The following is a 24809-nucleotide window of genomic DNA, read 5'->3' on the forward strand; positions in this document are numbered from 1 at the left end:
TTTTGTGTCTTCTGAAACAAAGGCTTCTCCCCATGTCACATAAAATTAAAGGGGGAGCTTGAGCCCATGTGAGCTTCCAAAACTTACACCACTGATCTGGAGATGAAGAAAATGTTCAAAGTGAGGATGACTTCAGCCAGGCGAAGGAGTGTGCTGATGGAGAGGAACTGATCAGACCTGTGTTCAAGGAAGAAACTGTGCCCTTGGACCTTTCTGGAATGGAGGTGTAGAGGGCTTGTCCATCCATAGTGAAGATGAGCTGGTGTGGACCTGGGAATTGGAAACTGACAATGTGGCGCAGGGCATTAGACAAGGGGCGGAACCAGGGGAGAAAGGATGGAGTCTCAGAATTTACAAAGTGAAGGACATATCTGCTGGTAGCAAAGTTGTTAGTAAATGTAATGCAAACTTAGAGTGATAACTGCCCAGTTTTAAATTGTTAATCTATTGATATTCCTCCTGAGTTCCTTCATATAAAAATGAAACTCGAGGTTCAGGTTGTGGAGTTCATTAACCCTCACCACTGTCTAAGTGGCACAAAGTGTTTGGAACGTTGTGGTCCCAGCAGAAAATGAATATTGCCCCATTGTGAGAGGTCCAATGTTTGCTGCTGTGCAGTTGTGCAATGGTGATTGGTAAAGGGGAGGAGTCTCAGCAACGGTTCATCCACCCATTGGTAACTTGTTAATTGTATTACTTTGATTTCAGGAAAAATGTCAGCACCCACTTTAATCTGTTTGTTGGAAACATTCTCAAAGTTTAAATTTCTCAAATGGTTCTGGCAGCTGCAATAATGCCTCAAAACACGTCTGCATTTGCTGTATGTTTGAGAACAGTTTGAATCTGGATCTGATCTTAATGTGAGGCTCGGACATTTAGTTACAGGACGTTCCAGCAAAGCAAGTGTCAAGAGAAGTGAATTGTTCAAGGTTGAAGTCAGCATTTGTTTGGATTGAGGCTACGGTATATGGAGCAGACATGGGTAAACGTTGAGCAGGGCAGTTGTGATCTGATTAAATGACAGTTAAGGCTTGGGAAAATGAAGACCTCCTTTCCTGAAACAGTGGAAGATTAAAGATGGGATGAGATGACAATTAGGGTCATAGGGTACAGCACAGGACCTTTAGCCCACCGTATCCATGCCAACCCATTTGCCTGGATTAGTCCATCTTCATGCTTGCCTTAGAGTCTGTCCAAATGTCTCCTAAAAGTAGTGATTGTATCTGATCCCACCATCTCCTCTGGCAGCACGTTCCGGATACCAGCCATTGTCTGTGTGAAAAAACTTTCCCCTCAGACCTCCTTTAAAGCTCCTTCCTCTCACCCTGAACCAATGCCCTCTTGTCTTTGAGATTCTGACTGCCTACCCTCTCAATGCCTCACATAATTTCATATACCTTTATCAGGTCACCTCTCAGCCTCCTTCACTCCAAGGAAAACAAGCCCAGCCTCTCAAATCTCTCCCCATAACTAAAATCCTCCAATCCAGGCAACATCTTAATGAATCTCCTCTCACTCCCTCCAGCGCAACAACATTGTTCCTATAGTGTGGTGACCAGAACTGCACACAGTACCTCGCAGTCAAAACAGTGTTCTATGAAGTTGCAACATACCTTTTATGTTCTGTGCCCTGACCTATGAAGTCAGGCACACCATACACCTTCTTCACCAGCCTGTCATCCAGTGTTGCTACTTTCAGGGAACTATGGACTTGAACCCCTAGATGCCTGTTCATCCACATTCCTCAGTGCCCTACCATTTACTGTATACACCCTACCCCTATTCAACTTCGCAAAGTGCATCACCTTGCACTTGTTGGGCTGAAATTCCATCTGCCAACGCTCTGCCCAACTTTCCATCTGATCTATATCCTGCTTTAACCTGAGACAACCTTGTTCACTGAGAAGATCCAATTATGTTTGAAGAGTCAATTCCAAAGTAAATGCTTGTAACAACAAAATTACGGAATTCCTTTATGTTCCATTAGTATTGCTGGTATTACACATTTTCTTCCATAAATTACAACAGGCCTTATCTCAATAAAGCAAAATAAGTGAATGGCTGCCAACCTTTTCCTTAACAAACTGATGTGAGGAGCTCGGAGTATGATTGGGATCCAGCCAATTCCCTGGCTGATTGCCTGTGCTGTTTGGATGATGCTGCTAATTTACAATTAGAGTGCCTTTTGGAATCAGTGCCTTACCTCCATTTCCCAAGAGGAAGGAAGAATGCCCTCAGTGACTTCTCAGTCCAAGAGTCAGAAATCTACAGAAGGCGGGTGTGCCACAAGCAAGTTAGTTGAAATTATTAAGTTAATGGATGAACTATTTGCTGTTCTTTACCGAGGAATTCATAGTAAATTGGATTTAAATAGTGTTCTTTCCTGAATTGTAAGCCAGTGTGTTAGCTCTCTCAGTAGAAGAGCTTATGGATGGAACTCTCTGCCTAAAAGGATGTTAGAAACTGAGTGAATCCGAACATTCAAAATGAATTGGATAGGGAGCTGAGAGAAAATAATTTGCAGGATAGGGGGCAAGAGTTGGAAAGGGTTCAGAAAAGATTTACGAGGATGATTGCCGGAATGAAAGGGCTTACTTATGATGAGTGTTTGTCGGCTCTTGGACTGTACTCACTGGAGTACAGAAGAATGAGAGGGGATCTCAGAGAAACATTTAAAATGTTGAAAGGACTGGACAGAGTAGATGTGGTTAAGCTGTTTCCCCTGGTGGGTGAGTCCACGACTAGAGGGCACAATCTTAGAATTAGAGGGTACCGGTTTAAAACAGAAATGAGGAGAAATTTTTTTAGCCAGAGGGTAGTGAAATTATGGAATTCTTTGCCACATACAGCTGTGGAGGCCCGATCATTGGGGCGTTTAAGGAGGAGATTGATAGGTATCTAATTAGTCAAGGTATCAAGGGATATAGGGATTAGGCCGGAAATTGGGTCTAGATAGGAATAGTATTAGTTTAACTCATAGAGCAGACTCGATGGGCAGAATGGCCTACTTCTGGTCCTTTATCTTGTGAGAGCAGGGGAGACATACTTTGGGTTGTTCTACGGAGAGCTGGCATGGACTCAATGGACTGAGTGGCCTCCTTCTGTGCTAAGATTCTATACCTCAGTGCTGCTGTTGATTGGTTTGCAGATGTGTGCAGATTTTGGGATTTATTTGATGTCAGAAATCCAACATTTTTTTAACTTTTTCACTGTTCTCCTCACTATTGCCTGTCTAATGGCGCCAGGGTTAAAGACGTGCCATGTTTTTGACTGTTCTTCCATCAAACCATTTCTTTTTATTATTTAAAGAACGTTACTCACTCAACTAATGGATCGTCCTGATTTCTCAGCCATCGTCACTCCTCAGAGTGTTGGAGAAGAACCAAACAACCAAATGTCCTCGGAAAAGCATTGCCATTAAAGTACTTAAGTAGAATAAAATTGTGTTTTACCTTACCTTAGCAACAGCGCCTGTAGCCACAATCGAACCTCCCATCCTTAGAGTCAAACAGGGACAGACTGCTGAATTCCGATGCACTGCAAGTGGGAATCCTCCTCCAACTTTGGAATGGTTCGGTATGTTATTCCATCAATATTACATTGATCTTTCCATACAGTGAAGTTATCATTGAAGACATTTCACATCGCTAATTAAGCCTTTCTTAGAGTCGCAAATCATACCAGTTGGAGTAGTTTGGTAATAGTTAATTTTTGAACATATCCAAGTAAATTAGACTCTGGCTCTCTGAACCCCTCCCATTGCACCATGAGGTTTCTAGTCTCCCTTATTCTTCTTGTGACACGGTCACCTGAAAGAAACATGTTTGAGTAGGAATGCTGGTGTATAAGAGAATCTCCTAATCATGTTCCTAACCAGTTCATGAGGGAGAATGTGCAGCGTACTCTCACGTAGCTAGCTTATCTTTATTTAGCTGAAATTGGACCAATCATCAAAGCATTCTTCGGTATTTTGAAACACATTTGTCCCTCCACTCCAGAGAGCATTCAGTAAAACAGGCTCTTAGCTTAAATTAAACAAATAAGTAAGTTCACTCATCACATTTAAACTAAAAAGTTTCAGAGCATTTCATCACAGCTGAAGTGTAATCTATGGTGCATGCTAAATATCAAGTTTGCAAATCAACCATACAGTGCTTTTCAAGTGTTCCAAATGCTGTTGGCTCGGATAACGCACAAGTCCGTACATGTTTTAGAATTTAGAGTGAAAGGTTCCAAGGGTTCCTAAATTAACTCATACAGGAACCTGTACAAGGCGTTCATGTGAATCCAAACACTGTTCTTGGATGGACACTTGGACCACTCCCAAATGGTGGGGTATTTGAATGCCAAGTATTGGAAGTAGAATGTCATTATGGAACATCCACTTCTGGTTTTGATTACTGGAAATATCAAGTGTAGAATCCACATTAACCCCAGGCCTGGCAAGGCAGAATGTGAGTTGCAAATGACCTCCCAAACAAGCTTTTGATGTTTGCCTTTTAAATCCTGAGTTGTAAACTGGCAGTTTTACAAGGGCTGCTGATATGTGCAAGCTGGTGTTAGATCACAGTGAGACCGAGGGAATGGGTTACTCTTGGCATTTTGAATCAGTCTCAAAATGAGGAAATAACCTTTGTTATTAAGCCCTATTTCCACATTCAGAATTTCTGAACTACACCTTCACCGGAGTCAAGGGTACCGGTGCTTCCAGGAGGAGGAAGGTGCAATCCCTTAGTGATAAGTTTGCATTGGCAAATAGTGACTAAAAATATATAGCCACGTTAATCTGTTTCCATGTTTGAAATCCAAATAATCTCCTGGAGTGACCATTAAAATAATTTAGTTCATGACATGATTATTATCAGCGGTGCAGCTAATAGAACTGCTGCTTCCCAGCCCCAGCGGTCCAGGTTCGATTCTAAGCCCTGCTGCTAAATATGTGCTATATGTGATCATGTTGATTTTCTCTGGGTAGTTCCCAAAGATGTGCTGATTGTTAGGTCAACTGGGCACTGTAAATTACTCTGAGTGCAGGTGGCTGGTAGGAGATTTGGGACGATATAAATGGGCATTGAGAGAGAGTGGGTAACAGGGAAAGAAGTGGGTGAATAGCATTGCTCTGAGAGCCAGTATGGCTTCCTTCTATGTTGGAAGGAACTCTGGAATGTGGATATTGTGATAATTATATTAGGCTTTTCTATCTTTCAGGTGGCCAAGGTAATATTATTTCACCAAATGCAGTAATCCAGGATGGACTTCTCCGGATCGTCGCGACAGAACATTCCGATGAAGCAGAGTATTCTTGCAAAGCATCAAACAGTGCTGGACACCACACCGCCACAACAGTTCTCTACGTGCAGAGTAAGAAGCAAGTTAAATTTCCTCAGAGCTGTGTCCTACACCCAACTACCTTCAGCTGCTTCTTCAATAACTTTCCCTCGACTCCAAAGTCAGAGGGAATGTTCACTGTGACTATAGTTCTAAAGCTCCAGATAACAAAGCACTGCTTGCCTGCAAGTAGGAAATTCTGGATAGGACTCAGGCTTGTGCTGAGAAGTGGTTTGTAACATTCATGCCACACAATACTAACAACATCCAACTGTGACTGATCTCCATCCACTTGTACCAAGCAATGTCCATCTCCAACCAGAGAAAATCTGATTACGCGCCCTTGGTACTCAATTTTATTGATGTCATTTAAATCCCGAACATTAATTGGCTAGGAACTTAACTGGCCCAGCCATGTGAGTTCCATGGCTATAGGAGCAGAGCAGAGGCTGGGGATCAACCCCCTGTGTGTGGTTCCACCCCTCGAGTTTCCAAAGCTTATTCCCAACCTTGACATCTTTTACAAGGCACAAGTCAGGAGGTAAAGGAATACTCTCCACTTACCTGGATAACTGCAGCTCTATCAATATTCAAGGTTCTCATTACTATCCTAGACTAAGCAATCTGCTTCCCTACCCGCCATCATGAATTCCCTCTACCATGGCTGCAATAAAAGAAGTAGGTTTTGAGATGCACCTTAAGGAAGCAAGGTCTAGAACGTCAGACAAATGCACCCGAAAGCACAGTCACCAATGGTGGATGAATGAAGCACATTAAAGGCCAGAACGGGAGGAACACACAGATCTCAGAGGGCTGACAGAGGTTACAGAAATGAAGGTCGAGGCCAGGGAGGGATTGAACATGAGGATATGTTTAATTGTGAGGGGGCACCGGTCCAATTGCTTTTGTAGATCAGCAAGCAAAGAGGTGACAGGGGGATCGGTCCATTGTTAGGGTTAGGGTTGGTGAATAGGGGAGGCTGAGTGTGCTTTCCCTGAAGTGGGGGAGGTTAGGCAGGACGTGATTAAGCTGTATAAAATTACAAGGGGTGGAGAAAGGTAGACTGCAGGTAACTTTGCCGCATTTCAGAGACAGACAAAACCAGAGGACACAGGTTTAGCCTAAGGGATAAGAGATTGAGACCGGATCTGAGGAGAATCTTTTCGAGAGTGGTGAGTATCCGGAACACACTGCCTGAGAGAGTGGTGGAAACAGAGTCACCGACAGCATGTAAGAAGTATCTAGACGAGCACTTAAATCACCTGTGGATAGAAGGCAACTGGCCGTGTGCTGCACATTGGGGTCAATGTGGATGAGTGCCCACTGGTGGATGTGTTGGGCCAAATGGCCTGTTCCCCTGCTGTCTGACTCGACTCAATGGTGTGAGTTGGATTGCAGCCAGCAACATGTAGAAATCTGGCTCAACAAACAAAGCCGAGGTCAGATATGGAAAAAGTGGTTTACGGAAAGAACTCAGAAATTTAAAATTGTGGCATGAAATTAACACAGTTATGTATTGAACTAACTCAATATTATTTAAAAATATTATCATTATCACGGCTATAACATGGTGCGATGAGCAGGGTTCACCAGTCCAATGGATAACACAGGCCAGGTACCATGGTTAATGATTCCACTGGTTGGAAGGACGCATCACAGTTACAAAAAAATTCCTGTGTAATCAGGCAAAGCGACAGTACATGAGTGGGGATTAGATGTCTGCGTCGGATTGATGAGGTCTGTCAGGGTCATTGTCAAAGGACTGCGTATTGTTGATCTTGTGGACTGATTAGCATAATGTGATCAAATTAAGTAACCAAAACTGTCTGCATTCCTCCTTCCTGACAATTGGCTTTTGCGTTGCTGTGGCAACAGTCAATGGTCAGGAGATAGCAACATTTATTCTAAAAAAGTCACTAGCTGCCAGCCAGTTAAATTTTTAATGCACCAGAAGGTTTCATCGGGAATGCTTCTTGCTTTTGCTGCTATACCCACCGGCATTTTAGTGAGCTCTTGTAAAATTTATTCAACCAAACTAAGCTAAGCATTAATTCTCTGTAACATCTTGTCAAGTACTACATGCTGATGTAGATGATTTGTGTACGACGTCTAATAAAACATCCAATTAAGGAATCCGATCCCCCAGTAGGATCCAGAACGTGCCAGAATCAGTCTGCTATTTTAAAATTAGTTAAGATTTACAAGCCCATTCTAGTGGCCTTTGTTTATTTTGTAAATACCTCCCACCTTTATTCAACCTCACCTCCCCAGCCTAACTATTCACTCCTTCCAACCGTGGTGTGCTGTCGCTACTGTGTGTGCCGCCTACAAAATGCACTGCAGTGCCGTTGTAGTCTGGCGGACTGACCTCTACCTTGCAGAGGCCAGACGACAGCTCCCGGATACCTCCTCATACCAACCCTAGGCGATGACCCCACTGACAAACTCCAGGCCACTACCTCCCGCATTGTTGCAGATCTCATTGTATCAGGAGATCTCCCCTCCACCGCCTCCAACCTGACAGTGCCTCAACCCTGCACCTCCCGTTTCTATCTCTTACTCAATATCCACAAACAGGTCGGTCCTGGTGGACCCACTTCTATTTGCTCTTGCCCCACTGAACTGACCTCTTCATACCTTGATTCCATCCTGACTCTCCCTGTCCAGTACAGACGTCCAGTCTTTATACACCTCCATCCCTCGTCAGGAAAGTCTTAAAGCCCTCTGCTTCTTTCTGCAACGAAGATCCGACCAGTTCCGCTCGACCAGCACTCTCATCTCCCTGACAGAATTTCTTCCTACCCTGAACAACTTCTCTTTTGACTCCTCTCACTTCCTACAAGTCAAAGGTGTAGCCATGGGCCCCAGCTATGCCTGTCCTTTCAATGGCTACATGGAACGGTCCCTGTTCCAAACCTTCTCAGTTAGCACTCCCCAACTCTTTCTCCGTTACATTGATGACTGCATTGGTGCTGCTTCCTGAACCTGTGCAGAACACATCAACTTTGTCACTGAGCCAAAATGCTGACAGTCAGAAATGACCAGTTCTGAAACAGACAAAGAGGAGTGAGTTATAATAGGAGTAAAGTTGGAGAGTTCGATGTTGAGTCTGCAACATGCCCAGACAGAAGATGAGGTGTTGTCCTGCACTGGGCCTCGACATAACCATGCACGGAAGGACATTTGATGAGTTATTTGAATCAGTAAAGGGGATAAACCAAAGCAAACGAGACCAGTGGTTGACTATTGAAGCAATAGCGACCCAACAGTAGCATTCTTTAAGATCATTGTGGGTGATACTGAATTAGCAAGGATGATCATTACTGGAGAACAACAAAGTGTGAGAAGAATGGACATAATTGACAAATGAATCTCAGCACCGTGCAGTGCAAGATTTTGGTGAGAAATATGAGGCCACGAATTACTTGGAAGCTAAGAATCTAGTAATCTAAATAAGATAAGAGAAGCAAAGGGATAGGGCAGCAAATATACAAAACATGAAAAGTGGTGACAACTGCTTAATAAGAGCATCACTAAGGAATGAAAGCGGTGAGATTTATGCTTACAGGATAGAGTTGAAAAGTAGAAGAATTTTGCTAAGCTTGTGCCAAACCTTTGTTAGATCACAACTGCTGTAGTTCATGCATTTCCAGTCAGCATACTGTAAAAGGTGTTTAAAGACACCAGGGAGGGCACAATGAAGATTTACAGCAATGACCCAAGACCTTTGAGGGTTTACCTATTAAGAAAGGATGAACGTTAGGCCTCTTTTTTGAAGGAAAGGTCAATGGTGGCCTTATAGAGCTCTGTAAAGGTATTTTGCCACAGGACAGATGGAGGGTTTTCACTCATGGGGGAGGGAAAAGCAGGGCTCCTTCAGTATGTGATACTTACCAAGGAATCAGCTGTGGAATTTTTACCGAGAGACTGGGGAAATTGTGGTGTTTGTTACCACACAGAGGGTTAAGGTGAGAGTATAGAGATAGTTCAGGGTAGCCTGAAAAATCATATGAGAGAGAAGGGAACAAAGTGTTAGCTGTAGTGTTGAAGGAGGAAGGATAGGAAGAGGCTCAACTGGAGCATAAACGCCAGCATGGACCTGGCTTGTTTCTGTTCTGTATGTTCTGTGTAACTCTGTGCTGTAAGGGTGTTGAAAAGTTGGATAAACTAAATTGGGTGTTGTATTTCCTGCTGTCCTAATGTGGCCAATCTCCTCAGGAATAGTTTGCTTACCCATATCTGTTATCCATCTGTGCTTGAACTTATCATGTTTAGTATGTTCTGTGGTTCTGGCTCTACACAAGTATTGAATGCGCTGTTACACGTAACAGTGTCTGTCATGAGATACCAGGATCTGTTTCACTGTCCGACACCTTTTATACCATTACTCATTTGTTTATGCAATTGATTGAACTAACTGAAAACGAGACATCAAATCCATCAAGTATTAGCATACTTTGAAAATATTTCTGCAATCTGAGGATTTGAGTCAGCATTATAATAGCTGCTTGCAAAAATTCTCAGCTTCTCTTGTTTTAAGCTGTATAATTGCATGGATGCTGAGAGACTCGATATCCAGCAGTATTCCTGATCTGTTTTAAGCTCCCTGTATCCTATTTGGCTCTGTAGGTGTTGGTAACCTGCCCCAAGTGCAGATCAGTCCACAACGGATAGAGGTCCCAGAGGGCGATACAGTGAGGTTGTACTGTCGAGCAGGAGGACATCCTTCACCAACACTCACATGGAAGAAACGTGGAGGAGAACTACCGCCCCAGGTACCAATGACATTGACTCAGAAATCCTGAGAAACATCAATTGTTTATTCATGTGGAAGCAAATGACTCGGTGTCTTCATTTAGTTGAGAGCATTTTCAATGATCTTTCTTTAAGAGCACAATTAACTTTGCCATTTGTCGTGAAGAAAGGAAGTTGTGCCCCTAAGCTGTGTGTTTGTTGTCTCCCCACTCATCCCATCGGATCTTCTGATCCACCAACTCCAACTGTTAATTATTGATGAAGTTCCACCAAGACAGATTACGCATTCCTCCAGTAATTCGTAGACTGGTGGTAAACAATGTCACAGTCAGTGAAGTGAAAGATTGGCTTCTTGTACCAAAGGTTGTGGGAGTGTGATATATCAGTGTTATATTAACATAATTACTAAAACAAGTTCGTGAAAAGATAGCCTTTATAATATTACTTTTGCAATACAGCTTAGATTTTTCTTTACTTTGGCTTTGGAGAAGAGTTATCTGTCATGTTATAGTCAGTACATCTTTGATATTTTCAGTTTTAAAACATTCCCTTGAAACTGCCAAATGTGACACCAGTTAATCAGCAACTTGCTGTTTAGTTTAGATTTCTGATTCATTCATGTTGTTTGACTGTTTCTGGCTGGGATGATTTTGATTGTCCATTTCTTGCTGCTCTGAGAATTCAGCTGAGTGCTTTTTCCAGTCCAGTAAAAAGGGCAGTTAAAAGGGCACCATGTTTGGTGTTGGACACAAGAGGGTGATCCAGGATCAGTCTCCAAGTTAGGCAGTTTCATAACAAGCAATACATTGAAGCCTTTATGTATACAGTGTGCTCTTTGCAGTTTAGAGAGGAGACCTTGGAGGCTACTGCAATCATTCAATTTCCAACAGAGGAATAAAGTTTGAAGATGACGTGTGTACCCCATACTTTACAATAACTTAATGTTTCTGTGGTAATTAAATGCTGTGTGCTAATCCTTTGAAATATTTGGTTCAGAACCTAGGAAGAGAGATTCCTAAAGAATTTTATTCAGTTTGCCACACAGGAAACTATCCATAAATGTTTCACTTATTCCATCTCCTGAAGAGGTAGATCCTTGATGGTTTAGATGTACTTCTTAATATGCAGTGCAAATGGGTAAGAACCAACGAACAGATTCTGAAATCAGGCCTTACTTCCAGTGAGGCCAACTCTGGAATTCACGGGTGCACAGTCAATGACTTCCTGTCTGTTAAAGATAATGGATGTAGTTCTAAAGAATAAGAGGTGATCATATGGTTCTCGGGGGAACTACAAGGGTGGATGCTGAGAGAATTTTCGCCTGCTGAGACAATCTGGAACTAAGGGGCTTGGTTTTAGATGAGGGGTTGTCCATTTCAGATGGAGATGAGGAGGGATTCCTTCTCTCAGAGGGTGTGAATCTTTGGAGTTCTCGGCACCCGAGAACTGTGGAGGCAGAGTTACTGTTCTTGTTTGAGGTGGAGACTGGCAGACGTTTACATTACAAGGGATATGAGGAGTGAGCAGGAAAGTGATGCTGAGGCCAAGGTTGGTTGAGCCATGGTGGTTTCTGAATTGTGAAGCAAGCTCACACTCCAACTCCTGTTTCTCATGCTCTTAAAGCCAGTTTGTTCACCTCAGCTTCCTTTGTTTTGTGTCACAGAATGAAGCCTTGTTTGGCACCGCCAGACCTTGAAAGCTGCAGGAAGGCACACAAGGCTTGGCTCTTCAATGTAATGGGGTTGGCTCCCTCCCAGGGGTGGCTCCCTCCCTCCCTCCCGGGGACCCTCCCTCCCCCAGGGCGGCTCCCTCCCGGGGCAGCTCCCTCCCTCCTGGGCACGATCCCTCCCTCCCAGGCACGGTCCCTCCCTCCTGGGGGCGGCTCCCTCCTGGGTACGCTCCCTCCCTCCCGGGGGCGGCTGTCTCCCTCCCAGGAATGCTCCCTCCCTCCCTGGGGCGGCTCTCTCCCTCCCTCCTGAGGGTGCCTCCTGCTGGACGTGCTTCACTACGTATTTGGAAGTTTTCTGGTTGTTTGGTTATTTTTTACTTTTCCAGTTTTCCTCCCTCTCTCTCTCACCCTGTCCTGGTTCCGTGGACACTGTCATCCCACAGAAACATTCCCGGGTGGCAGTTTGCCCATTTGTCAGTGTCAGTGTTAATTGGTGATCACTGACAATCTGAACCACTTCCACCATCAGCAAATGGCCTCAGGACCACTTTCCAGCTGTCAACCAGGTGAGGGAGTGGTGACCATGTCTGGAGTCCCAGCCCAGTGTCAATCCGACATCGTATCCCCTCGGTGTCCTGCCCACTGCCGAGTGTTTCAGCTCAGACAATTCACTACAGCCAGGGACCAGAGCTGGGATCTTTCTTTACAGTGTTAAACTACAAGGTGTGTCCACACTCTCGGAGCTGAGCTCATAACGTACAGTTTTGAATGAATTCTTCCATGGTGACAGCAGGCTTCTCACTAATGACATGATCTTGCGTGCCTGACCGGTTTACACACTCACTCACTAGTGTCTCCCTTTGTCTTTCTGAACTGCCGACAAAATGAAGGTTTAAGAAGGTAATTGTGGGTCTGAGCTGTGGCTCTCGCCACGATGCTAGGAGAATGGATCATCTGGAAAACGGGAAAGGAATGTGGCTTTTACAAATCTATAGGAACTGTGGATCAAATTTCCAAGCTGCCAATGTTAAAAGGGTCTCTCAGCAGCAGGGCATTTTTAATGCAATAATCCTTCACCAAAGGTGCACTGTTGCATCTGATCTGAGTTTGCTGTTTGCACTTTTTTTCCCTTCCTCTCCTCTCTGTCCAGGCTGTCTCCTTATATGGTTTCCTTCCACTGGGAAGTGGTGGCAGTGCTAAGAATTTGGAGAGGCGCATCCAAGAGCTGCAGGTAGCTGCCCAGGTCTGGGCATCGGAACTTGCTCAGCAACTACTAACTCACTGCTTTCAGACCATTCCATCCCAGCCAGATGTGAGCATGTCCAGGGCAGTGCAGATGTGCATCATCATGTCCAGCAGAGACCTGCAACATTGATAGCAGCAGATGTGCAGCAAGGATCCAGGGTGGTGGCAGATGTGCAATATGTGTGCAGGTTAGCAGGGCTGTGTACTGGAAAGTCACGCACAGTGCAGTTTTATAGCTTAGAATTAACTGTTTGACTGTATAAATGCTACAATGGATCAGTTATTGTCCTATTTTCTGACACTTCTCCCTTGCCAGCACACACTGTTGTTCCTTCCTATTTTATCTTTTATCAAATTTAAAATAATTCTCATCCCTAATTGGGCATCTGCTGATTGGAAGATTCTGGCTGGGACTCACATGGGAACTCCACCCCATGTTTCCAACTTGTGTGGAACTATCTTAAAAGAACCAGAATGTGGAGCCAAGCCAAGTCCCTGGTGCCAATAACTGGGAGAACATTCTGCATCGCTCCAGCACCCTTAAAGTGACAGAACTTTCCACAAATATTACAGGAGAAAATTTGCTACTGAGCCTCAGAAGAAAAAAAATATGGATGTGACCAAAATCTTTGTCAAAGCAATAACCCTTTATAAATTGTGTGTGCTCAGTGTGTTTGTAACCTCTAACAGGGTAGACTGCACCGACTGACACACGTGTGACATAAGAAGTTCACGCAAAGTGATTCCAGGTTATTCAGTGACTTATCATAGACCATCTCCAGAATTTTCTCTCAACATTGTCACACCCAGGGAGCAGTCAGTCACTTAACACGATCCTTAACTGTTACTTCAATGCAGTCACCCCTTCATTGTTTGCATTGATATTATGTAAAGTACCCGGCTTCAAGATCAATCTTACCTCCCCTTTCAGGTATTCTGTGGTGGTGTGTGACCCCCCCCCCCCCCCACCAAGTTTCCTTCTAACCACTTCAAATGGTTTTTGATTACTACTAAAATAATTGTCCAACTTATTATACACAATAATCTACATGGGCCATCTGGAATGGTATTGTAGACCAAGTCCATACCTGAACTCTACATCTAATGACTAGGCTTCTTTATCTTTGTCTGTATGTCTGTACCAGGCCGACAGACAAATCCTCCAACCTCTATCTCCATGCCTGCAATACACAACTGATATGCACGGAGTTCTTCCGTAACCTTGCTTTGTAATTCCTTTGGTATCTTTCACCTCATCCCCACATTATGCAGCCTTCGTTGGTGGACAATTCACTGCACCAACAATGAAATAGCTTCATGGCTTCTTTCAGACCTGTGCAAATGCTCCTCCATTTAAAATGGATCCATCCCTGCCTCTGAATCGGGTCTGTCACCAATGCCATTGCCATGATGGGGAAATCATCTTCTACCTCCTGCAGTGTACGACTTTCACTGTTTATGTTTGTTTTGACTTCTTCGTAAGTTAGACTCAATAAGGTGTCCACTGCAGTGTTTTGTTGGATGCTTTGTACCCAATGCTGTGGTCACGCTGAAGCGCAAGGATGATCTGTCTCTGCATCCTTGGTGCTGCTATTTTGGGAGAAGCAGATTTCAGTCCCGTAGGGATTTGTGGTCAGTGACCTGTGTGAATTGTCTTCCCAACAAGAATTCCTGAAAACTGCAAATATAATCACCAATGGCTCCTCCAGCATCTGAGCACAACTATTATTCACTTTTGTTCAAAGTGCATGATGTGTAAGCCACAGGCTTTTCATGGTCACCATCCATGACGTGGCTGTTTACTCTCCCAACTCCACAGTTAGAGCATCGCAGCTAAGTTTTGGTGTCCGCTTGGTGTGGTGATGCATCAGCCTGGATCCCCAGCACAACAGTAACTGGGCCAATATTCCCGCCACACACACTCCAGTGACCCAGGCTCACTGTACAGTCGGTCTGCATACCACATTTACCACAGCGTTCTTTACCAGCTAGAACTATTTCATATTTTTAGAAGAACTCCACTTCCCTCCTCCATCTGCCTATCACCTCTCCTCACCCAGATCTACCTAATGCTGGCCAGCTCTTGCTCCACCCCTTCCCCTCACCTCTTTATACTGACTATCTTCCCTCCATCTTTCAATCCAGATGAAGGGTCTCGACCGAAACATCAGCCGTCCATTTCCCTCCACAGATGCTGCCTGACCTGTTGCGTTCCCCCAGCAGTTTTTTTTTTGCATTAGATCTCGTGTCTGGTAACTGGAATGCTTATCAGTTAGTCCGTACACAAACTTATCTCGCAGTCTACAACCCAAGAACACAGGACAGATTCATTCAAACAACTATGTAATCTCTTACCATCTTCTCCCATCTCCGATTATGGGCTCCAAACTCTTGGCTCTGTGCAATCTCTCGGATGGAATAGCTGGTGAAGTTTTGCCGAAGGCATTTAGGTCAGTGACTCAGTGGAGGTGAGGTTTATGAACAGAGGAGCCACGCTGAATGGCAGGCTCCATGCCTACATTTGAAGGAGGGGTTCTTTTCAAAGTGTATAACCAAGACTTTACAACCCTGATTTTAGTTTATATTTATTCATCCATCTGAGGTAACATGTGGAATGGCCTGAAAGCAGTTTGTTTCACCCTAACACTGTGGAGCTTCAGACAGATTGTGTGTTTAAAAATGAGTTTTGCAGGTGTGATGAGACCCTGGATTAATAGATCTATTGGTTTAATACTTTGTCACTTGGTTTAATACTTTGTGCCTTCATCACGTGGTTTAATACTTTGTTACCTTTGTTGTTTGGTTTAATACTTTGTTACCCTTGTCAATAGATTTAATACGTTGTTACCTTTGTCACTCGGTTTAATACTCTGTTACCTGTCTATACATGCTCAGGGACAATGGTTGAAATTGAAATCCATGTGATAACGATGTCCGCCCCTTGCCTCTTGGCCAAAACCATGTCTGTGAATCAAGATTACATTGTAAGGTTGTCAATAGAATACTGGGTTTTATGCCTGAGTACTCAGGTGATAAATAGCATGCATGCATGTGTGTTTGTGTTAAATGATCTTCAGTAGAATTTTACAGTAGATTGTGGTTTTACGATTAGATCACAGCTTCATTGCAAACCAGCAGGTAAGTGCTCGTCCTACCATTAACTCTTTAATCTCATTAACATTTCCATTGGAAAATTTTACTGGAATTTGATGACACTTAATGGCTTTGGAGTTCATTTGGAAATTGTATTTTCTCAACAGAAAACTTCAAGTGTTTTTATAGTAAATAGGTTCCTCTGCCTGATTGGTTAGGTGGCCATCAATCACATTGCACCAGATGAACACTACTCCAATCACATCAGTGATATTAGACCGGGCCTTGGGCCTGAATTTCATTTGCACCTTCAGCAGTCCCAGGTCCTGGGAGACCTTACACTGGTTTTCAGCTGGTCCCAACTGGAGGGAGCGGAAGAGAGGGGAATGAAGGGGTGTGCTAATCGAGTTAGATGAGGGAGAATGGGAGGAAGGTCAAATGGAACTCGGTCATCAAAGGGGAGATGGAGCACAAAGGAGAAGATTCTTAGGGATAGGATTTATGAGCATTTGGAAAACCGTGGCCTAATTAGGGATGGTCAGCGTGGCTTTGTGTGAGGCAGGTCAAGTCTGACTAACTTGATTGAGTTTTTTGAGGAGGTGGCGAAGGTGATTGATGAAGGTAGAGCTGTGAATGTTGTCTACATGGATTTTAGTAAGGCGTTTGACAAGGTCCCTCATGGGAGGCTCATCCAGAAGATTAAGATGCATGGAATCCACGGTGACTTGAGAGTTCGGATTCAGAATTGGCTTGTCTGTAGAAGAGACAGGGTAGTGGTTGATGGTCTGTGACTAGTGGTGTTCCACAGGGATCATACTGGGACCTCTGCTGTTTGTGATATATATAAATGACCTGGATGAAAATGTGGATGGGTGGCTTCATAAGTATAAAAGGTTGCCAAAGGATACAGCAGGATATAGATCAGTTGCAGATATGGGCGGAGAAATGGCAGATGGAGTTCAACCCGGCCAAATGTGAGGTGTTGCACATTGGGAGATCAAATGTAAAGAGACAGTACAGTGTTAATGGCAGGACCCTTAACAGTGTTGGTGTACAGAGGGATCTTGGGTTCCAAGTCCATAGCTCCCTGAAAGTGGCTGCACAGGTTGATAGGATGGTAAAGAAGGTGTCTTTGTTAGTGAAGGCACTGAGCTCAAGAGTCAGGAAGTTATGTTGCAGTTTTATACAACTCTGGTTGGGCTGCATCTGGAGTATTGCATTCAATTCTGGTCATCCCATTAGAGGATGTGGAGGCTTTGGAGAGGGTGCAGAAGAGTTCACCAGGATGCTGCCTGGATTAGAGGGCATGTGCTATAAGGAGAGTTGAACAAACTTGGATTGTTTTCTCTGGAGCAGTGGAGGCTGAGGGGAGACCTGACAGAGGTTTATAAGATTATGAGGAGCATAGATAGAGTAGCCAGCCGGTATCTTTTCCCCAGGGTTGAAATGTCTAATAGCAGAGGGCATGCATTTAAGGTGAGGGGGGGTAAGTTCAAAGGAGATGTGCAGGGCAAGTTTTTCACACTGAGAGCAGTGGGTGCCTGGAATACACTGCCAGGGGTGGTGATGGGGGCAGATATGATAGAGGCGTTTAAGAGGCTCTTAGATACACACATGAATGTGCAGGGAATGGAGGGATGTGGACCTTGTGTAGACAGAAGGGATCAGGCATTTAATTACTAGTTTATTTAGTTCAGCACAACATGGTGGGCCGAAGGGCCTGTTCCTGTGCTGTACTAGTCTATGTTCTGTGACTTCGTTGAACTGAATGGCCAATTCCTGTGAAGTTCTTAGAGTCACAGAGAGATACAGCACAGTAACTGGCTCGTCGGCCCATCCAGTCCCAGTTACACCAATCCCACCTTCATCCCCTTTTTAAAAATTCTCCCCACAACTACCCCCAGATTAACACTGGCCATCTAACCTACCAACCCACACATTTCTGGGATGTGGGAGGAAGACAGAGCACCCAGAGGAAACCTGCAGGGTCAGAGGGAGAACATGCAAACTCCACACAGCCAGCACCTGAGCTTGGGATTGAACCTGTGTCTCTGGCACCATGAGGCAGCAGCTCCACTCTGCTGCCCACCACTGCTCTCCTTTAAATTACTTCTTCCCAGTGTCCCCACTGGACTCGCAAGTGATTTGCTGAGGTCGCAGTCCCTTTATTGACTTAACAGTGATGTGTTTGAGGTATCCTTAGGTCATGCAATGTGCAGAATAATTTTTTTTCTATATATCTCCTTTATTCCAGTTTAAATCCATGTAACAAAGCTGAAATGAAAATAGATCTATAAAAATAAGGGAAGAAGCTAGAATATTTTAACCCCTTATCTGCCAGTATCAGGTCCTAGGTGGATTTGATCCTGAACAACTTCCAACAGCTGATCTCCAAAAGTGACATGGACTTTCAACCCTGAGCAAATGTGCCCCCTGGTGGCTAGTGAAATAGTGCAGTTAAGCATCACTAACGTAAAATAACTCATTAACATTTGAGTGCTAGCCGATGTTTGCAGCTTTGAAATGTTTTGCTTTGCTTTATTTCAAACTGAATTATGTGACACTTGTGAATGAAACCAAGTTTTTCCAGTGAGACAAACCTTGCTGGGAGTTCATTGAACGATGGTGAAATGGGACAGTGCTGGTTGTGATATCAGAGCAGATTGCATCAAGTTCCAGGCAGCCTCCAATAAGTTAGATAGATCTTAGAGCAGGATAAAATGTCGGCACAACATTGTGGGCTGAAGGGCCTGTACTGTGCTGTAATGTTCTGTGTTCTAAAATGGCTCACTTGACACTACTCGAGGTCTCAATAAGGTCAAAGATAGAAGTCCAAAAACTGCCTGCATTTATATAGTGCCTTCAGTGCAAGGGATTTCACAAGAGTATTATCAGGCCCAGAGTGGACAGTAGGCTGAGGTGGTGACATGATGCAGGTGATCAGATGCAATGTGTGTGTCATGGTGAAGGCTGTCTCATCAAGTTCTTGTCTTCACTCAGCAGAATAAGTTTTAATTGAAAAGTTTATGTCCTGACCTTCGAAGGGTTTGTGGTTGGCTGAGCAGATCTCAGGACAGTGCTGATGGATGCATCACAACTACGTGGATATGGTAACTGTACCAGTGCAGCTCCAGAAGGCTCAATTCTTAAGAGTTGTAAGTTATGGAAACCTGCCCTTCGGCCCACCGAGTCTGTGCTAACCGTCAAGCATCCAATTTCCTGAACCCTATTTTATTGGCTTGTGATCGGCGGTGCATCTGTACCAAGAGGCTGCTCGTCTCCCTGCCGCAATCAGCAGGATTAGTTAGGGCCTGCAGCTCGCTATTTGCTGAGCTTGTTCAATGTGACAGGAGTTGGAAGAAGCCCCTGAGCAGAAAGAAGTGCTGCAAGTCACAAATATCAAATCTACCTCCTCGTTGCAGCGACAAACCAGAGGACGAGTGAAGGTGTTCTCTTAAAGTGGCCGTGAGACCATTGCAGGACCTTCTAGCACGGGGCCGATGCATTGATGTGAGAGGCATGGCTGAAATTTCCCTTGCATGGAAATGTTTGGTTCCACTGCAGCACTGAAAGAATTGAAAGGTGGAGATACCACTGCTAGTCAGGGAGTCAAGACCATGTGTAGTCTTTAGCTGAAGCAGAATTAAGGGCCAGAGATAACTGATGTGTAGAGAGTAATTCAATCCTCTGTTTGCAGCTGGCATAGTCACTTTTACTTTTTCATTATAAACCTGCAAACTGGTATTTGGATTAAACTGTCAGTAGATACTTGGTAAGATGCGATTGCTCCCTCCCTCCATTGAAGACTGTTGATAGGTAGTAGTCTACGTACCTTGGGGGAGGGGGATAGAACTTTATAATGAAAGAAGTTGACAAGCAATGGGGACAAATGTAAGGTTCTCAACAGGAACTGTATCTTGGTAATTATGTGGAAATGCACCAATGTATTACTATCTGATGCAAAGTGCTTTTAATTTTTCCAGGCCAAGATTGAACGAACCGACATTGGAACTCTCATCATCCCTTCGATCACTGCTGCCCAGGCCGGTGTCTATCTGTGTGTGGGGACCAATACGGCTGGCTCCTCTGAAGGTCGTATAGAAGTCACAGTCTTTCCCTGTAAGTGTCTTGTTTTCCAAAATTATCCGGCTTATTTGTACTAATGCCTGAGGTGACACAAATCCAGCTTATTGTTTCTCTAATCATCATAAAGTATTGCAGAATGCAAATTCAATGGCTGCACTTCAAACAAAAAAACATTTCAAATACTTCCCACTGGAGAAAAGGTATTCTGTTTCTATCAGGGCCTGAGGGAAGCACAGTGTTGGAACAGTTCCAGGGAGCCAGGTTCAATCCTGACCTCGAGTGCTGTCACTCTGGCGTTTGTATGTTCTCTCTCTGTGACTCTGTGGTCCTCTGGTTTCCTCCCTCGTCTCAAGGGTGTATGAGTAGGTGTGTTGGCTCCTGTAAGTAACCTCTTTGTGTTGGCTAATGGCTGGAAGAATCAATGCAGAGGTGCACGGACATAAAGGAGAGGGGGAATGGGACTGATGAGATTGCTCCTCCGGGAGCTAGGATGGAGCTGTTAGGCTGAATGGCCACCATGTATTATAAGTGGCAGGTACGGTAGTGTAGCGGTTAGCGTAACGCTTTACAGTGCCAGAAACCCGGGTTCGATTCCGGCTGCTGTCTGTAAGGACGTTTTTTTCCCCATGACTGCATGGGTTTCCTCCGGGTGCTCCGGTTTCCTCCCACATTCCAAAGACATACGGGTTAGGAAGTTGTGGGCATGCTATGTTGGCGCCGGAAGTGTGGTAACACTTGTGGACTGCCCCCCAGAACACACTGCGCAAAAAGATGGATTTCACTGTGTGTTTCGATGTACATGTGACTAATAAAGAAACCTTATCTATGTCTTATTTTATAAGTAATCTTCAAGGGACCTGGTGTTGTATGTCTGGAGGTTAGAAAAGGTTTGCATTATTAGTGTCTCCAGTGGGTTGCTCACTAACCAAGAACTAGCTTGTTGGGTTCACCTGGAGGTTTGACAAATCTCGGTGAATGAAACCATCACTCAAAGGTTCAGCATGGCTTGAGCTTCAGATATTTTTAATTTGCCTAGGCAAAACCTTTGCCTTGAAATTAAACTGGGAAACAAACCTTATCTTTCTGCAAAGAAGGTCTGTCACCAATTTGTTAAATTGAAAGGTAACAGATCCCGGAGATACAGGAGTTGCCTCGGGGAAACAGAATTTTTCAGACACGTTTTGGGTGTGCTGGGCACCTAACTAAACCCTATTTCAACTGACAAACGGTCAGGAATGAACAAATACGCCACAGGAGCTTCCACTTCACCTCTCACTCCAGAGTTAGCTTCCTGCAGGATCGGTAACAGAATGCCCTGTCATGTGCGACACGGCAGATTGTGCATCCAGCTCCACCACTGCAGGAATTTCCATTTGATGCAAACTAGTTGCTCTTGTGATTATAATGTCAAGTCAGTACACTTCCCTTCTATTCTTTCTCTTCAGGCATACTGAAGCCATAACATAGAACGTATATACCCAATCCACTATACCATGGAGACACATGAGACTGCAGATGCTGGAATCTGGAGCAACACACGATCTGCTTTGTCCTGATGCAGGGTTTCGACCCAAAACGTCAACAATTCCTTTCCCTCCACAGATGCTACTCAACCCGCTGAGTTCCTCCAGCAGATTGTTTGTTGCTCCATGACACCATATTTGGTGACACAAAACAATGATTGACCAAACTCAATGTTTTCAAAATGTTATTAGGAATCATCCAAACATTAGATTAAAAATGATCAGTGTGCTTCCCCACATACCAAAGCCTGTACCAATGAAAGAAAGTTAAAACCATGATTAATGTGGTCATTTAGAAAATATACAATATAATTTTATGAAATGAATGTATAAATGTAAAGGCGTACGGGCTAGGAAGCTGTGGACATGCTATGTCAGTGCCAGAAGAGTGGCGACACTTGTGGGCTGCCCCCCAGAACACTCAATGAAAAAGATGCATTTCACTGTGTGCTTCGATGTACATGTGACTACTAAAGATGTCCTATCTTATCTTACTGTTGGTCTTTGAATTTACTGTACATGTTTTATTCAGAAATATTTCCGACCTCGCCCATGATGAGTAATAATGATGTGCAAAATCCTGTCTGTTTTTTTAATCATGGTTGCATCCTCTTGGAAGATCTAGGAATATTTTTCCCTTTAATTGTATGTTTCCACTCTCCCCACAGCTCAAGGATCTGTCCCACTGGTTCGAATTCAGCCCTCCCCTGCCTCAGTAACAGAGGGAGAAATGCTAGAGTTATTCTGTCAGGCGACAGGAGACCCTCGACCTGAGATTACCTGGCGCAGGTCACATGGTTATCTGACTTCCAATCACCAGGTATATAAGTGTGATTGTTATTTCTAAATTGGCAGCGAGCAGGAGTAGGATTCCAAGCTTTTTGATGTAGTGCTTTGTGCACGAGTACAGGAGACTGTCCCGGTGCCACTGACCAAAGTTTATCTGTGGACCAGCAACAGATGATGTGATGGTTTGTTTCACTACTCTTCAGAGGAGCCCCCAGTGCTCGTATTGTCTGCATGTTTCCTGCATTTCAACTGCGGCTACACTTGATTGTAAAGCACTCTGGGATGCTCTATAAGTGTGCCACTGGTCAGCGATCAAATAAACCGGACCTGCGAGATGCTTGCCTTCACATCTTTGTTCATGGGTTGAATGTCCAACCCGTGCCTGTGTCCTCGATGCCAGTGTTGTGCAGTGCTGTTGTTTTTGAGTGGTGACGGGGAATGGTTCTGACCTTCTGACTGATGTTGTAGGTTCACGGGCCGGTGCTGCGCATCCAACAAGCAAGTAGTGCTGATGCCGGGGACTACATCTGTCACGCTGAGAACAGCCTTGGGATGCAGGACGTGGCCGTGTCTGTAATGGTCACACACGGTGATTCACGTACGTATCCCAGAAAATCCTCTTCAAAGAATCGTAGACTCATGCAGCACAGGAGCAGGCCCTTCAGCCCACCGTGTCCATCAAGTACCCATCTATTACTGATCCCATTTACAAGTACTTGATCCTTGGTGAAATGTTGTGGGAGTTTCTGCCTCCACCACCCCCTCAGGTAGTGTGCTCAAAATTCCAACCATCCTCTGGGTGAAAAGGTCCTTCCTCCTTCCCCTGAATCTATACCCTCTACTTTCAGATACCTTGAACAGTTTCTCATCTTCTCATCTTGCATTATGAATGAATGGTGAGGAGCCAGGATGTTGGGTATTGTTCCATCTGTGTGACATCACCTCAACCGTGAGACTACTGCGGGAGGAGATTGGGTTGTCCTTCTTCTGATATTGTGAATTGTCAGCTTCACGGTGGTGGTGTTACAATGCTTAAGGAAAGGAAAATCAGAATCCATGAGGTGTATCAAGCTCCTTGCACACTGGAACTGAAGCTGGGGAAAGTCATCCAGTTCTTGGAGGGAGTGGCAAAGAGATTAACTGAGATTAAATGTAGATATTGGTATTGGTTTATTATTGTCACTTGTCTTGCATACCGATCATACAGATCAATTCATTGCTCAGTGCAGTTACATTGAATTAGTACTGAGTGCATTGAGGTAGTACAGGGTAAAAACAATAACAGAATACAGAGTAAAGTGACACAGCTACAGGGAAGTGCATTGCAGGTAGACAATAAGGTGCAAGGTTATAACAAGATAGATTGTGAGGACATTTGAGAAATTAGGGCTTGTTTCATTTTTTAAAACAAACTGGTAATGCTGTGAAGATTAAGAGAAATAAATGGAAAAGACTGTTGGGTCATTTAGTCAATAAACAATTAATAAATAAGCAGGATAAATTAAGGATCATCCCCAAAATTAATAAAATCTGAGCTAATTATGTAGAAAATTAGACAGGAACATAATGAGCCACACAGACCTATTTAACATAAGCCTTTCTCAAAATGAAAGCATGGAATGTGTGTGGACCAGAGAAACATCTGGGTGGTTGCAAACTGACATCAAAAAAAATTATCATATCCAACAGAGATTCTTTATCAATGAGTGGAGGCCTTGCCTTGGCACAGATCAATAATGAGGCCTCATCTGGACTTGTATCCACACAATCTTTTCAGGAAAGTATCAAAGAAAAAGTTTGTTTGAAGCCAATTGCCAGGTAACTCAACTACATGACTCTGCCCCTCAATTGAATGTTCTCATTGTAAGGAATGTGTCCAGGATTCAACCAAAACCAGCCTTGTGCCTCATAAAACCTGCTCTGGTCTTCCACAGCAAGAAGAACAGCCCCGACAGTGAAAGTTTACTCCTCTCCCAGCTCAGTAACCGAGGGAGAAATGGTGGAGTTACACTGCCAGGTCACAGGTCATCCACAACCCAGGGTCACATGGCACAGGGCAGGAGGCCCTCTAACAGCCAATCACCAGGTAGGTGAAGGTGGTGGAGATGTCTGGATTCTCCTGTCATGGGGAGTATTTTAAGGTGGACAAAATAAGTGTGTAATCTGAAGTTTGACCTGTCAGTGAAGCAGACTCAGAGAAGGAAGCAAATAAAATGGGCACCTTGAGAGTGCAGCTCCCTCTGTATCTATCCAGGCTGGCACTCGCGTCATTGTTCACTATCTGTGCAGTCAGTTGGAAGGGAGAGGCGCCATGCCTGCAC

At 44.2% G+C, this 24809-nt stretch overlaps 1 protein-coding gene across 6 annotated transcripts in view; it reads left to right on the plus strand.

Moving 5' to 3' along the window:
• Positions 1–24809, plus strand: part of hspg2 (heparan sulfate proteoglycan 2) — a 429897-nt gene that overhangs the window by 284530 nt on the left and 120558 nt on the right. For all 6 annotated transcript variants that reach the window (XM_052039638.1, XM_052039640.1, XM_052039643.1 and 3 more), the window contains 7 exons: positions 3463–3576; positions 5209–5361; positions 9958–10103; positions 20074–20209; positions 22368–22519; positions 22957–23086; positions 24423–24574. In XM_052039638.1, coding sequence (XP_051895598.1) covers positions 3463–3576; positions 5209–5361; positions 9958–10103; positions 20074–20209; positions 22368–22519; positions 22957–23086; positions 24423–24574 — 983 coding nt within the window. The remainder of the gene's footprint in view (positions 1–3462; positions 3577–5208; positions 5362–9957; positions 10104–20073; positions 20210–22367; positions 22520–22956; positions 23087–24422; positions 24575–24809) is intronic.

The sequence above is a fragment of the Pristis pectinata genome, chromosome 26 (genome assembly GCF_009764475.1).
Source record: "Pristis pectinata isolate sPriPec2 chromosome 26, sPriPec2.1.pri, whole genome shotgun sequence".
Lineage (NCBI taxonomy): Eukaryota > Metazoa > Chordata > Chondrichthyes > Rhinopristiformes > Pristidae > Pristis > Pristis pectinata.